Here is a 16188-nt window from a genome sequence, read left to right as displayed (position 1 = left end):
TTTACAGGGAGGAAGGGAGAGGGATAGAGAGTTAGAAACATTGATGAGAGAGAAACATTGACCAGCTGCCTCCTGCACACCCCCTACTGGGAATGTGCTGGCAACCAAGGTACATGCCCTTGACCAGAATCGAACCTGGGACCCTTCAGTCCGCAGGCCGACGCTCTATCCACTGAGCCAAACCGGTTAAGGCGGTGGAGCTGCTTTAAGCATTGGTTAAATTAACACTGAATGAATGAATGAATATGCTCAATATATCATAGCTCTTGCTAAAGGGATGGTAGTGTTATCAGACATGAGACTCTTTGTAAAACAATAGGCTGATTATTCAGAGGCTTAAAGCACAATACTTTGTCCTAGCTACATTCCCACCCCCACCTCCAGCCCCCACCCCCTGCCATCAAGTAGGTAGCTTTAGGATTTTTAAAAAGCTAAACTAAAATAGTGACCATTATGTAGTCTTTGTATTGTTTCCTCAGTCCTTACCTTGTGTTTCCCATGAGGTATCTAGCATGGTCTCATTTTGTCTAGCCGTATTGTTTGAAAGTTTGAAATGAAAAAATAGTGAAATAAACCAGTCAGAGAAAGGTAAGTACCACATGATCTCACTCATATATGGAATCTAATGAACAAAATGAACTGATGAATAAAGTAGAACTGAGACATAGAAGCATGGAACAGACTGTGGAATCTGAGGGAAGGTGGGACTGGAGGGCGGGAAAGGAGTGATTAGTCAGAGAACTTATATGCACACATGCATAACCCATGGATACAGAGTGGTGAAGGCCTGGGAGGGGCAGTTACAGGATGAAGAGGGTGAATAGGAAAAATATTCACAAATAAAGGGGACATCTGTAATATTTTCAAAATAAAGATAAATATAAAAAAAGAAAAACAAGTTAGCCATTCAGAAATAGATTTTTTAAGTAGATTAATTTTCAAAGACGTTTTCCTTCACTAATACTTTATTTTTTAAAGGTGCATTTAGTAAAACAACAAGAGTATCTTTTCAGTTTCTGGTTGTCTCTATTTCAAGACTGAGTTTGGTAATTGTATAATATTAGCTGTTGGTCAATGCCCAGGATGTAAAACCAGGTAAAAATAAAACCAAATGAAAACTTCAGTGTAATTTATGAGTTGCTTTCCTAGAGCGCAGTGAAACTCAGGTACTTGGTTTTATTTGTATTGGAGCCTCTGATATCAGGCAGATTATAGCATGTTTTTGCAAAACGGAAAGGACAAAGAATCAAGTTGGAGCAAGTAGAAATGGTTAAAAATAAGATCTAGTTTTCGATTCAGCATTTCAAAAATAACAGAAAGTAAGGTCTAGTTTCAGAGCCTTGTAAGCAGCAATGAGAGTGGCTAAGGCAAAAACTGGGGTGGGGTGAGGGTGAGAAGGAACTCCCCCACTGCTAAAAGGAAAACGAAACAAGGGCGTTATCTCTTTGCTTCATTGCGAACAGGACAAACGTATAATTGAAACCACACCATGTAACACCTTTCACATACTGCCTTCTGATGTCAGCTAACTGCTTACTGCCAGCTAATCTTATCTCCCGTCGATCTCGTACTGCATTATAATTAGCTGCACACACTGCGTGGAGCCAGGACACACAGTGCACGCCCAATAAATATTTCTTGACTGACTGTGCACGATGCAGGTAGGTTTTCTTTCTGGCCTCACACGTGACTTGTTTCTGCCAGAGAGGTTTCAGCTTTGCTCTTCCCCTTCCCTGGAATGCCATTCCCATCACTGCCTCAGAGCAACGGAAAAGGACACTTCCTCTCAGAACCCACCCTGATTAAAACCATCTCCCCTCTCCAGAAGCTCCTTTTATAGGCATGGCCGGAGTCATTGCATCACAATTTGTTTAAGATTCAGTCACTGGCCTTCTTATTTCTCTTGGTCCTGACACACCCCGTGACCACGATAGACACTCCTAAGAATAGGATATATACAGTGGAATGTTACTCGGCCATAAAAAGGAATGAAATCTTACCACTGGGGACAGCGTGGATGAACCGAGAGGGTATTGTGCTAAGTGAAATAAGGCCGACAAAGACAAGCACCATATAATTTCACTTACATGTGGAATCTGAAAAACAAAATGTATGGACAAACAAAGCAAACAAACCCCAACCTGCCATATGGCTCAGTGTCCAGAGAACATTTCGATGGTTGCCAGAGGGGAGAGGGGTTGGGTGGCTGGGTGAGAGAGGGGAGGGATTAAGAAGCACGGTAAGGATGTAGAGGACAACATAGTGACTCAGTAACATTGTAGTCCCTCTGCATGGAGTCAGATGGGCACTGGACTTACCATGGGAGTCACTTCTTAAGTTACATCAATGTCTAACCCCTGTGTGGTACACCCAAAACTAACATAATATTGTATGTCAACTTTAATTGAAAAAATTTTTTTAATTATGAAAAAAATTAATTAAAAGAAAGACAGAATAGGCATTGAGTTTTACTTCCCGTAGGGACACATACACAGATGTCCCTCCGCATGCGGTGTCCGGCCCACAGGGAGCACACTGACTCACAGACATGTTCTGCAGCGGGATGACGAGATGTTCCGCATTTGTAAACAGTCAGATAGCACTGCTGGCTTGTCTCTTATCTGCCTGCCAAGAACAGTATTCATGGGATCAAGGCTGTGAGAGATGGATCTTTTATATCAACAAGTGATCAAAACCTAATACATTTACACCTCAGAACTGCTTCCAGGTAAATTGGGTGACTAACAGAAAGTCTTCCAGAGGGAAGTAATCTATGGCGTTATGTTTATTTGAGAAGCCTGTGCAATATTTGTAGGGCAATAGTTTTGATTTATTCAATCTTTGAAGGAGATGAAACTACATATCGCTAAGGCTTATAGGCCATCCTGAGCATTTGATACTTTCCAGACGTCCCACAGTGTGAGTGGAGCCATAGGCAGGTTGGAGCTCAGTGCAAAGTAGAGGCTGAGGTGTCTGCTCCTGGGCCTTTTCTGCTGTAAGTTAAGGAGAAGGCAACCAGGCCAGGAGAAGGCTGGCTGAGAACCCATCGCATGCACATGTCGTCCACAGCAATAAAGACCCAAATGAAGGCGAGATTAGTGGTTAAATATGTTTGGCATCAGGTTGGAAAACAATTATTTTTTGTTTTCTTATACTCCATGGAAAAGATGAAATTTCAGTCTTTTCTGTTTTGAACAAAGCATAGGCTAATCCAGTGATGGGGTTCTCCTTAATGCAATGAAGGCTCTGCATTAAGAAATAAAATAAGTAGAAGAAGTTGGGGAAGTTACCTGGTTAAAGATAAGGGTACATGGGGCCTAACGCAGGAAGATGTGGGGGGCTTCGGGGCTCGTGATTAGACCTTGACTCTGAGGATGACTAAACCTTGCAGGGCCAGAGACACAGGGGAGGGGGAGAAGGAGGGTTGGAGTGGGTGTAGACCCGTGGCTAGGACAGCATTTGACAGTGCTGGTTATAAATGGTGGCATTTAGAATGGGACCCCAGTACTAGGTGTTGAAAACAGGAGAATAAATTATTAAAGACTCGTTGCAACCAAGAAAGGAAAAATAAAATGGGAGGACATTTATTCCTCTTTTCCCAGATGTCTTTATTGAACATTTAATTGCCAAAGGGATTCTACTAGGTACTTTGGAAAAGAGAAAGAAGCTGTGGAATTTATCAGAGACAGGCTTTTGGAAAGAAAGGAATTATTTTTGTAATTTAGTAAGTCTATTAATATCTTGTATATTTGAAGCCTTTTAAAGTATTTCTTCATTTCCCCCAAACAGCATATTTCAGGTGGCAAATTTCATTTTGTATTACAGTAAGAAATTGAAATGAAATTCACTTAAGATAGTAAATATGACCTCTCGAATTTTGAACATGGCATAAAATGGTCGAAATGAGTTTTTATTATCTGTGATTGCATTAGAATAAACTCAAGGACATGAAAGTCATATTAATTCTCTCTCTACCCATCTTAATCCCATTACCTGAAATCAGAATGTGTGAAGAGACTTCGTCGTTTGTAGGTGGTTCTCTTAGTAGCCGCAGAACTTCCTTTGAGCTTCGTTCTTTCTGTGCAGTAACTGTGTATTGTCTGCCAAAGGCCAGCACCTTCGCTATGAAGTGGGTCACTACGGCACTGATCGGATCCGGGAGCCCCAGGCAGGAACCTGGGATCTGGTGTGGGTTTCCGAGCTGGTCTGCAGGGAAAGGGGTCATGGTTTTGCATGGACTTTGCTTGCGCCGGATAAGTTTTAAGACCATGGGGAACCAATGACCCTGTGGACACAGGGCCCTGAGAGTGTCTACCCCCCTGGCAAGGCCGCAGTCGGGTGTGGCGGTGGGGAGGGCAGAGCACTGCCGTCGGAGGGTTATCTGTGCTCAGGGTGTTGTGTCCAGGGCCACCTCCATCACTGCCCAGACGCAGGACCATCAGTCTCAAGGCTTAGTTTCCCAGCTACAGTATGAGGATGGTGGGCAAGCAGCCCCACAGTCTGTGGAGAATCGAAGGATTCTGTTGCCGCACTTTCTGCGTGTCAAGCACTGTGTGAATCGCTTTGCAGGTGTGAACTCATGTCATCCTCATTGCCACCTGATGCAGTGGTTAACTGTGATTGCTCTGATTTTACTGATGAGGAAACGAAGGCATGGAAGGGTTGAGTAACTTGCTCAAATCCCCAAAGGAGTAAGAGGCCAAGTTGGGATTTAAAGTTGGTTAGATTGTAATTACTTATTTTCTATCATATAAGATAAGGGGGATCTAAATAGCAGAAAATAGGCAGTGTTTCCTTTTTGCCATCATGTAAGGGCCCACGATACTGTGGCTTTTGAAAGAGGCACCTTAGTTAAAACAGATGCTATAGGGACTTCCTGACTGACTTTGCCCATGAGTGGTTAGTGAGATGGGGACCAAGCAAGCCTTACCCTACAGAGAAATACCGCCTAAGAACATGTTGAACTTACATGCTAGTTTTTAAAACATCAATGTCACCACCGGTTTGGCTCACTGTATAGAGCGTCGGCCTGCGGACTCAAGGGTCCCAGGTTTGATTCCAGTCGAGGGCATGTACCTTGGTTTCAGGCACATCCCCAGTAGGGGGTGTGCAGGAGGCAGCTGATCGATGTTTCTCTCTCATCCATGTTTCTAACTCTCTATCCCTCTCCCTTCCTCTCTGTAAAAAAACAACAAAATATATTTTTAAAAAAACACACAAAACAAAACAGAAAATAAATGACATATATAGGACTAACTTGCCGACAGGTAGAGGAGGCACAACAGATCAGAAAACCTTCTCCATTCTGCCCCTCAATGGTTATCCCACCCCCATGCTCCGCACACTAGCTGGTCAGTGACAGAGACTGGGCATTTCACCATGAGAACTTCATTCCTTTGAATGATAGCATGATCCCGAACACAATGTATACATTGTCTCGGGTAGGACATTATCCATTTAGTGCAAAACCAGCCAGCGGATACTTGCAGGGAAGTCCAGCCAGGAACAGGTTTCGGAAGAGTGAGCCTTGGGGGGCCGTGCTTGGAATGTTTGCTAATTGATTGCGATGCCTGTGCTGGTGTCACCGGAAGATTACAGGCCCTCAGCCAAGACCACACTTGGAGAGTGACCTTTGGAATGGTGACTGCAGTCCCAGCCTGCACTACCTCAGCCTCTGGGGCAGTCAATGTAAAGGTTGCAAACTCATTCTTAAAACCGTGGCTTTCCCAAGAGAAGAAGAAGAGCTGGGCCTTCACTGACGGGCCTGCCGACAGAAGCCCTGGCAGTTTTACGGAAAGGTTTCCCTGAAAGTGAGCCCCTGAGGCCAGCAGCTGGTTGCTCAGCCACACCCAGGATCCTGCCACCGATCCAGGTGACCGACCCTGTCTGCGTCATTTCTGAGATGACTGACTGGTCACAGTACATGCAGGTAGATAAAGGAAGCCAGCTGGGGAGCAGGCGGATTTGTCTGTTGGGAAAGCCAGTAGCCGGGCCGTGCACTGGGAACCCTGACTTGAAGCTCCCGGAAACCTGCAACAGTGAGTTGAGGTTAATTTTGTTGGAAAAATCTTAGGCGGCACAGTACGGGGTGGGCAAGAGGCAGGCGGGGGGGCTGGCTGCAGAGCTCTCTGTCGCTGGATGCCCAGGCTCTGCCTCACCCCCTAGCATTGCTTTCCTCGTGTGAATTAGTACATCATAGGCTGTTTGCAGTCAGCAGTGCCCGTGGCATTTCAAGGAAGCAGGAAGGACCCGGCCGCTCTGCTGCTTTGAGAAAATCATTAAATGTTTTCCAGGAGACTCCCGGCTTAATGACTAAGGAATGCTGGGAGCTTGTTGAAGCCAGAATGTGCTCTGAAGAGATGAGGGAGGGCTTCCTCTAACTCGTGTTTACTCCGTAACAAGTGAGCCACCTTCCCCGGAGCTGGCTCTGGACGTGGCGCCTCTGTCTGCCAGGTTTTCTCAGGATGGTTCCTGGCCAATCCAGAGATTCATTGCAGAACCACAGTGCATGTTCTCGTTGGAGATGAATGTGCAGCGCTATCCTTAAAAAGAAGCTGCAAAAAGTTTTTTAAAGCAGACGGCTCCCCCGGCCCCCACGCCCCCACCACCTCGAACCTGCCTCTAACCTGAGCTGTACCAGGTGTACGATGAGACTGGCAAGTTGGGCAGATCACAGCCCCAATGTTGCTCTGCCCAGAACCTTGAGCCGGGTCCATTCCAACTTTCGTTTCCTCAGTCCCTTCTGTGTTTTCCTGTACATGTCTGTCTCCATCCGACCATATGAGCTCCTTTGCGGGCAAGAGCTCTGGACCAGGAGGTCCAGCTCAGCCCTCAGCTTAGCATCTTTCTAGCTGTGGGACTTGGGTAAGTACTTAGCTCTCTGTGTTTCCATTTCTTTTTCTATAAAATGAGGATAATGAACTTCCTAGGGTGATAAGGAGAATTAAATGAGTTATTACATGGGAAGGGCTTCGGGCAGTGCGGGTATACAGTAAGGGTTCAGTAAGTGTTATTTTGTAACCATTGCCAGAATTCCCCAGAGAGCCTGCCTGCCCCGTTGTGGCTGTTCAGTAACTGAATGTCAGGTCAGAGGAAAAAGCATTGCCCTTTCTGTAGGAATTGCCCGGAGCTAGCTGGGAGGTGGGGGAGGGAAAGAAGGAAGGGGTAGGCTTGATACCCCTTTTTCAGCGTCAGGGGACCCTGTGGTGAGATGTAAGGAGAACTGTGCTTGTTCTTTTGTCTGGACCCCTCTGGGACTTGGGATTTGCTAGGGTGGGGGTGGGGGTGGGTGTCTGCCAGCCTGTTACGGTGTGCTTGGAGAGGGTGGGATTTATTTTCCTGAACCTCACAACGTGGCCACTTCACCTTTCCTGAGACATATCTAAGGATGGCTCTGTTTTAGAGACTTGAGCTGACATCATAGCATCTTCAAAGAACCCAGCATAATTGAATTGCTGATACAAATGGCTACTTGCCCCAGGCCCGGGTCGCCCCCATCTCTATGGAAACACATGTTTGCTTGAAAGCCCGGCCATCAGAAGCAGAGTCAGTGTCAGGTCACTTAAAAAAAAAAAAAGACACTTATTTATATTCTCAAACCGTCAGAGACCTACAAAAATAAAATAATTTCAGATGAAATAGAAAAGTCATGCCGTGGATGAATGCGAATGGAGCCCCCACGCGCCCTCCCCTCTGCGCGCGGGGTGAGATCCATGCATTTATTTTCGCTGTCCTTTGCTCTTTCGCTCCCATTTGCATTCTGCCTCCGTGGGGAGCTGGTTTGTCACTTTATGCAAAAATGGTTAATCTTCATTCATACGCATTTGGCAGCACTAAGATGGAAAATTCAAAGCGGGCCTGCCCTGGTGTGCTCCATGCTGCTCTCGGCCTCCGTGTGCGGCACACACAAGGGCGTCCAATCCGAAGGCCGCGCCTCCCGCGCCGCACTTAGAGCTGTGAGTGAAGACTGGCTCCCAGGAAGGTCTGAAGCCATATCAGCACATCTTGCCCTAGATGTGCTCCAGTGATATTCTTAGTGATTGCGAGCTTTTATCTGGCCCTGGAAGCAGGCCTTTTCAAAAGAGTATTGACTGTTAATGACCTGTTTAAATAAAACATTCCATTTTCTTTCTCCCCCCACAAAGGACTTAGTAGGCAGTGACATTTCCAATCCAAAAGCTAACCCTGCTTTTCTAAAGAGGCAGAGCCAGGGCTTTCAAATGTGAAATTTTTGTCTGACATTTGCCCTTAAAATGCTTTTCAGTGAAGTTGTTCTAACAGTGGGTTTGGTGTACTGAATTGTCTTTGAATAAATATGCAACCTTGAGATTTCCTTCCCCAACTAAACAAAAAAGTTTAGGTAAATATCTTCACGTGAAATCCGTATTGCAGGCATCATTCCGTGTCTCATTGCTTATGTGTCCTCATTCCTAATAATTAAAGCAACTTCCCTCAGAGGAGCAGGCACTGCACAGGAACTTTATTGAAGTGGGAATTCAGCCCCAGAAGAGAGAGCTAGAATATGAGACCTCAGTTCTTAAGACCAGATAAGGAACAGCAAAGGAGTAGAGGGAAAGGGCAGAGGGGATCAAAGGAGAGAGATTAGGCAATGAAAAAGTTAAGTAGCAGAAAACCTACCTAATGGTAAATTTAGACAAAGTCCCGCTTTTATAGAAGGACACTTTCTCAGCTGGCATGCCAGCACCCATGGTGGTGCTAGGGGACAGGACACTTCGTCCTTGGCCCGTTTCAAGGTGATCCTACAGATGCCAACATAAAAAACAGCCAGACCTGAAGAGAATTTGTATGAGTTTATTTGAGCCAAACTGACAACAACTGCTGGGAAGCCAAATCTCAAGGGCTTGAAGAAATGCTCCATCCAGAGAAAGGCAGTTTCACTGCTTCCTTTCCACATTAGAACCAAAGGAAGAGGCGTAAGGAGGGGGGCTACATGAAATCCATCGGTGGGGACTGGGGAGGTGGGAGAAAGCAGAGCATGGAAATCTCCAGGAATGGATGAAGAGGAAACCTGGAGACACACACGCCTTTCACACTGGTGGCTGCAGGATAGTTAGCAATTAACCTTTACAGCACATAGAGATGGAATTCAGGAACAAGATAACAGTGAGGTCTCGGCTCTGGGTGCTCTGGGTGCGGTAGGTGTGCCCTGAGGGGTCTGGAACAGGGATTACTAGGGCATTCCAACGGTGATTATCTTAGATGCCAGAAGACCTTAGGCAGGCTCACTTAATGTAAAGCTTGGCCTTTGTCAGGGAAGCCACAGGTCTAGGACGTGACCACACGCCATGGAGCCTGTCAGGTTTAGTATGTGGCCTCTTTTTCGTCCACACAGAGAAATAGCCTAGTACATTGGAGATAACACCCACACCTTTTATTTTTTTAAATTGAATTTTCAGCCTTTTGCTACCCTAGTTGCCTGGCACATTATAAGTACTCCATACGTGTGGCAATTGTTATTTTAAATCATTATTTTAAAATGTTTTCTTGTGTATTTCCTCTGGTTTCACTATTCAATTCAAGTAAAGTGATGTCATACCTGAGAACACGAAAGTGAATCTAAGAGCAGTAATAGTTTCCAGAGAAATAAAAGTGAAACTTTATCGCCACCTGCATAATAAAACACGAGGAAAAACAGTCATCGGGAAGTCATCAAGCAGTTTGGCATTTCAGTACATGGTTTTAACTTTTTTATATTTAAATGATTGCAAGAGAAGTATCAATTTATATCTTTTTTAAACTGTTAATCAGATTGTCATATATGTAACACTTCACTGAATTGTATTCATTAGAAATGGTGAAATAAACATATTTGCCAGAATTGGTATTATTCAGTTTTAGTTTTTATAAAGAATATTTGTCTTTGTCATAGACTAATAGATTTTATGACTGGCATTAATGCATATTAAGTAAAATATTTGCATAATGAGTAGCTCAGTTTGCATAACTTTGAGCATGAAGTGATTGGTGGCAACCGTATTTGTGGTGTATTAATTTTCCACTGGAGAAGTGTATAGATGATATATCGGTGATAAATGGTGAAAATCTTTTCTTTGGAATTGATTTTTTTCTAATATGTTTTTGATGATGGAAGATATATATCTAGAAAGAGGAGATTAATCTGTTATTTCATAAATAAAATTTCAGTCAACAATTTTCTTGATCTTTATTTTTCTCTAGGATATATATATATCTAGATGACAGCTATATATGTTGGTAATGTTATTACCGAAAAATAAAGTATAATTTAGAGGAAAAATATTTCAAATAATGCCTAAGCTATTGAAATGTTGCATGAGTATCAGAACTTACATTTCTGGTTATTTAATTGTATATGGATTTTTTTTATATGCCTGGAACATGTATCGTGGATTTGAATAGCTGGGCCTCAGTAATTGGCTGGTTCCAAGAACAGTTTTAAGTGATAATAGGGATGAGAAACCACATTCTTTCCCAAGAAGCCAGAAGTCCCTTCTTGTGGACCTGCAGCTCTTGCGATCGAGCTCTGTTGAGATAGGGGCATCACCCATGTCCAGGAGTGCCACACTGTCACCTGTGGTGAACCAAGCATGATGGGAGGGAAGTAGGAGTTCTGTTGGGCCCGAACATCTGTCACTCACAGCGTTACAGGTTTCTCGGGTTAACCCAGCATCTGCGACTCCGCAGACTGGAGTTTCAAGTTGCTGAACTTTGGGCCTGTCAGTTGGGAAGGTGACAATATGTTTCCGAGAGGCAGAGTTCCTTAACTGTCTAATGGTTAAGATTCAGGCTGAATTGCTCTGACTGTCCCGATATAGTTCATAGTAGACAACAGAATCCCAAGAGTAGGGGCACAGCACAGGTTCACACACAGGTTCATTGTCACGGGGAGAGGCTCCAGAGACGTAAGGAGCACGCAGCGCTGTGCCAGTTGAGGGGCGCTTTTGAGTCTTCTTGAGGGGCTAGCGCCCACACAGGGCCACAGACCCCAGCAAGCCCCTTCAGCATACTGCAGATAACCCCTCCTGTGCCATAGTTTCCCTAGCATTTGTCCTGACTAATAGCACCCAATTGGACTGTCTAGTCACTTAACTTCCTAATTCTTTAAGGCAAACCCAATGTACTTTTTTTTTTTTACATTAAAATCCTTCATCTAGTGTCCACAGCTGGGGCGGATTTCCCAGGCCTCTGTGTCCCTGCCTGCAGGAAGCCTGGACTGCAGAGGGCATTGGACGTCACGGGGAGGTGGGGCCTGGAGAAGCAGCCCTCCACGCAGAAGAACATTTAAGGGAGTAAAATGAGCAAAGAACAGCTCCCTATAATTATTTTTTATCTTATCTTCCCTGTAATAGCCTCATCCTACCCTCATAGCGAGCATTTTCCTTCCACACACAAAATAATGTTGTAATTAATCTTACTGGCATCAGTGCCAAAAAAAGAGCTTGCCCTGAGTCAGACTTTGAGGTTAAAGAGAAAGGGAATTGCCAAGGAAATATATGTATAGTCCTATGGATAATATACACATACGCACATTGTTTTGCCCTATGAATATAGCTCACCATTCAGTCCCTCCCTTCCTCAGATCTCAGAAATTCCTCCCTGATTCCTCTGTGGATTAAAACGCTCTAGCTTCAGAAAACGCCGCACACCCAAATCCTAGACATCAAAGCAAAAAAAAAAAAACCCACAAAACTTCTCTCAGTTTTCACCTATAAAGGCAAGATTAGATGTCTCCAAAAGATTTAGCTAATCTAGTCTAATGAAAGGAAGGTGGCTCACAGATCCATCCTAAGAAATAGCGCCAAATCCCGCCATCACCTTCGAACCTTTATAGTTCATAGGTTTAACCTATATCTCTCATTTGTTCCCTTCCTCCTTCCATCCTTCTCTTCCTTCCTCCCCCATCTTTATTCTCTTGCACACCCACATATACTATAATACACAGAAAAACACCAAAAATATAAACTGTATACATGATGCTTAAACTCCCATGTGAAGAAGAAAATCAACCACCCACAAGTCATCGAACAGCACGACTGGAGGCCGGCTTGTGGGCAGTGTGATGACTGACCAGAGGTTGTGCCTCTCCTGTGTGGCTTATAAACAGAAACACCTGGTTACTTGTCCCTGTGCCTCGTGTCATCTCTGCTCACTGATACAGATAATCAGGAATTAATCCTCTTGGCTTTGACTAGTGACTCTCAGGGGCAGGAATAAATGAGGATGAAGCTCCGCTATTCCTTGCCAGCTGGTGTTATTTACTTTCTCCCATATGTCAAGTCAGAGGACATGAAATGTACCATTTGGGAGTTATTTACAAGGGAGGTGTGTTTAATGGGATGGGCACCCTTAGCAGAGCGTATGGGAAGGAGCTGCCTTCATGGGGATCGGGTATGCAGGTCTCTCCTGCCACCATGCCCACGTGTATGTCTGTCAGTGGCTCTATTAGGTGGAAAATTATAAAAAGAAAATCTTACTGCTTCTAATAGTTGGTAATATATAATAGTATATCTATAAGGATTCCTATTTGAGTGTTACTAGCGGTAAGGTTATATATTGCCAAGCTTTCATCCTAAAATCAACAAAAGGTAATGAATCGGAACTTATAGTTTATTTAAGATCTAGTTTTAGAAGAAAATGATGAGGCCCTGGCCGGTGTGGCTCAATTGGTTGGAGCGCCATCCGTGCACCAAAAGACTGCCAGTTTGATTCCTGGTCAGGGTACATGCCCAGGTTGTGGGTTCAGTCCGCGGATGGGATGCAACCAATTGATGTTTCTCTTACACATGGATGTTTCTCTCTCTCCTTTCTTCTCTCTAAAATCAATAAATATGTCCTCGGGTGAGGATTAGAAAGGAAGGAAGGGATAGGGAGAAATCCAAGAATTTTTGCAAGTTATCCCTAAAATGTATCAACTCTAGATACACTCTTTGTCAAAAGACAAAAAGAATATAGGAAAGCGTTTCCGTGGTTCTTGGTTTACAAAAAGCATAAGTATGCAAGTAGGTGGTATATTGGTATCTTAGCCTGTCTAGCTGCTAATCTGAACCAATATGTTCACTCATTTTAAGTCATTTATATGCTATTTCAAAAAGAGATCGACACTGTTAAAGACTTAAGACCTAGCTTCCATCATAACAGTGAACGACTTAGAACAGATGAGAAGAGAACACCTGAGCTCGATGTTAAGAATAGACATCTCAGCATCGGCCACTTCCCAGAGAAGATTGGACACCCAAGGCAGGAAACTAAGAGTTAGGGAAACAGAAGGATTATGGGCAGTTGTAAGAGTCCATTTGAAACTCAGGAGCATGAATCTATGGTCATTAAAAATATGGTTGCCCAAGCCAGTTTGGCTTAGTGGATAGAGTGTTGACTTGTAGACTGAAGGGTCCCAGGTTCGATTCCGGCCAAGGGCACATGCTTGGGTTGCGGGCTCGATTCCCAGTGAGGGGCATGCAGGAGGCAGCCAATCAATGATTCCCTCTCATCATTGATGTTTCTATCTTTCTCTCTCCCTCTCCCTTCCTTTCTGAAATCAATAAAAATATATTTTTAAAAAAATATGGTAAAGGTATGGATGTTCATGATATGTTGGTAAGTGAAAAAGCAGGTTTTAACTCCGTTATATGCAGTGTTTCTTATATTTAAATCTGGAATCACTTCTCCTGTTTCTTCCTTAAGTGCATGATGTAAATATACCTGGTATGCAGGAAAGACTCACTAAATATTTGTTATTTTACCTGTCCGCTGATAAAAGCTTTGGGACAGTAAAGGTTGTGAGACAATGCGTAGTTAATGTAGGTACACTTTTCCTCCTCTCACTGCTCTGACCACCTTTCTTTTGCATAATAAGAAGAAACTCAGTTTGGGTGCATAGCCACCTGTCTTTGTCATTTTTCATGTCAATTCTGTATGAATAAAATATTGTGCGTTGTCTTCTAGAGTTATCGTAACTTGCTTTTAGAACATATATAAGACAAGTGCTTTGCTTGAAAGTATTTTTACATTCCACAACGGTATTTATGATTATGTCAGAGTGAAATTGTTTACTAGGTTGGAAGAGAGCATAAAAATAACACATTGGGAAATCAATTTTAAAACTTTAAAGTTAATCTTTTCCCTTCTTCTTTACAGGGCTCATTCCACTAGAACCAAGATGGCTGAACTCAATCCTCATGTGAATGTCAAGGAGAAGGTAAGATCAAGTTGCAGAAGCTCCACACTGGATGACGTAGTCTCTAGCTGGTGCAACTTCATTTGCTATGGAAGAAGGGAAAAATGGTTTGGGGGGATATTTAGTAAGTTTGACACACTAAGAAACCATTCGACGGAATCATAAGTCCCATTTACTGAATTTTTGGTAAGCATATTAATTCATTTTCTCATTTAAGCTTGACCATACCCCATAAAATTAATACTGTTATTATTTCTCATTTCACAGAGGAGGGACTGAGACACAGAGAAGTAATTTGTCTAAATTCACATAGCTAGGCATCGCCAGAGCTAGGATTTGAACCCAGGCGGTGCCGATCCACAGTCCATTCTCTTAACCATCATGCTGTTGCCTCTAAGACAGTGGTTCTCAACCTGTGGGTCGCGACCCTTTCGGCGGTCGAGCAACCCTTTCACAGGGGTCACCCAAGACCATCCTGCATATCAGATATTTATATTATGATTCATCACAGTAGCAACATGACAGTTATGAAGTAGCAACGAAAATAATTTTATGGTTGGGTCACAACATGAGGAACTGTATTTAAAGGGCCAGAAGGTTGAGAACCACTGTCTAAGAGCTGGAGTATTATGCTGCATCTTCAGGAATGGTCTCATGTAGAGGCATCCGAAGCCTCACCTAGGGGTCGTGCTGTGTAGCCTGTAACGTTGTTCAACACTGAGAGTTCATGGCCAGCAGTCCCCCTCCTCGTTGTTTGGAGGCTGATTACATTTCAGAGTCCTGCCAAGTCTTGTCCTTCTCTTGAACTGTCCTCTACTCAGGGTCACCCGTCACAACCCCTCACTTGCCACGTAGGCTACTGTGCACTGTTAGCTCTTGATGATCGTCAACCATAGACCATATAAGACCATGGAGAACCCATTCATCAGGGGATGGAGGCCCCAGAAGAGATTTGTCCCTGGTCATGCAGCAGAGAGAGACAGTCTGGGCGGGAACTCTCTCTGCCTTCCAGGTGGCCACTTCCCGCCTCCATTAGTCTGTAAACTACTTAAGGGCAGGAGTCTGTCTTTTGTCTCTTTGTGCCCCAACAGCACCTGAAACACACAGTGAAGGATGAGAGGAGTGACGTTTGTGGGGTTCTTACTTGTTTTCCTTTCACTTAGCAAAGACGCATCAGACCCCTACTTTGTGCCAGACACCGTCCTAGATGCTGGGACATGGCACTGAGCATGGAGATGAGTCCCTGCTCCCGTGGAGTTCGCTTTTTACGGAGGGAAACAGAGACTCAGCACAAGAACATGCATGAACACAGTCATTTCCCATAGTGACAACTACCATGAGGAAAGCAGGGTGGTGGGCGGGGGCGAGGGGCGGCCACTTTTGATGCTGTTGGTTGGGGCAGCCCTCTTGGAGGAGGTGATATTTGAGCTGAGATAACGACAACAGGAAAGAAACCATGCACAGATCCACGGGCAGGGCACAGATCCAGAGGGAAAAATCAAAGCAGATAGGCAGGTGGACTAAGTAAGCTGAATGTGTTTGAAGAGCAAGTGGTTGGTGTGGACACCCTATGGTAGGCAGAAGGGATGGTGAGGTGAGATGAGATGAGATGAGTGAGGCAGGAGCCAGTGCTGGGAGAATATTAGTGCCTTACCTGTGCTCCTGTACCTCTAATGGATCCGTGGGTGGAATTCAGGTTCTGTGAACTTGGGTGGGAAAAAGTACATTTTCTTCTTCACTAACACCTGAATGAAATGTAGCATTTCCTTCCGTCAGGAACGTAGGCAAAGGGAAAAAATACCCCCAGTAGTAGCAGGAGTCCCCGTGACTCTCACAGTTGGAAATCAGAAGTATCTTCACGTCCAGTTACGTTTGCAGCACATCTCCTGCGGATTGTTAGTGCATCGCTACTTCACCACCGCTGTGGTTATGGGGCCTGCACTCACCGTGTTGTTGGATGTGGACATATTACCGCAGCATGAATGTGTTTGTTCGTTAATATTTTAACTTTACTT

The 16188-nt window shown here is 44.3% G+C and overlaps 1 protein-coding gene across 3 annotated transcripts in view; it reads left to right on the top strand.

Annotated features, from left to right (window-relative positions):
• SPATS2L (spermatogenesis associated, serine rich 2 like) overlaps positions 1-16188 on the top strand; it is a 145893-nt gene that overhangs the window by 59619 nt on the left and 70086 nt on the right. For 2 of the 3 annotated variants that reach the window (XM_006771807.2, XM_015569161.1), the window contains one exon: positions 14134-14194. In XM_006771807.2, coding sequence (XP_006771870.1) covers positions 14156-14194 — 39 coding nt within the window. In that variant the 5' untranslated portion in view covers positions 14134-14155. Of the gene's footprint in view, positions 1-5827; positions 6039-14133; positions 14195-16188 lie in introns of those variants that run through there. The other variant, XM_006771808.2, reaches the window with a different exon arrangement.

The sequence above is a fragment of the Myotis davidii genome, unplaced genomic scaffold, assembly GCF_000327345.1.
Source record: "Myotis davidii unplaced genomic scaffold, ASM32734v1 scaffold945, whole genome shotgun sequence".
In the NCBI taxonomy this organism is placed as follows: domain Eukaryota; kingdom Metazoa; phylum Chordata; class Mammalia; order Chiroptera; family Vespertilionidae; genus Myotis; species Myotis davidii.
This window is presented reverse-complemented; position numbering and strand designations above follow the sequence as displayed.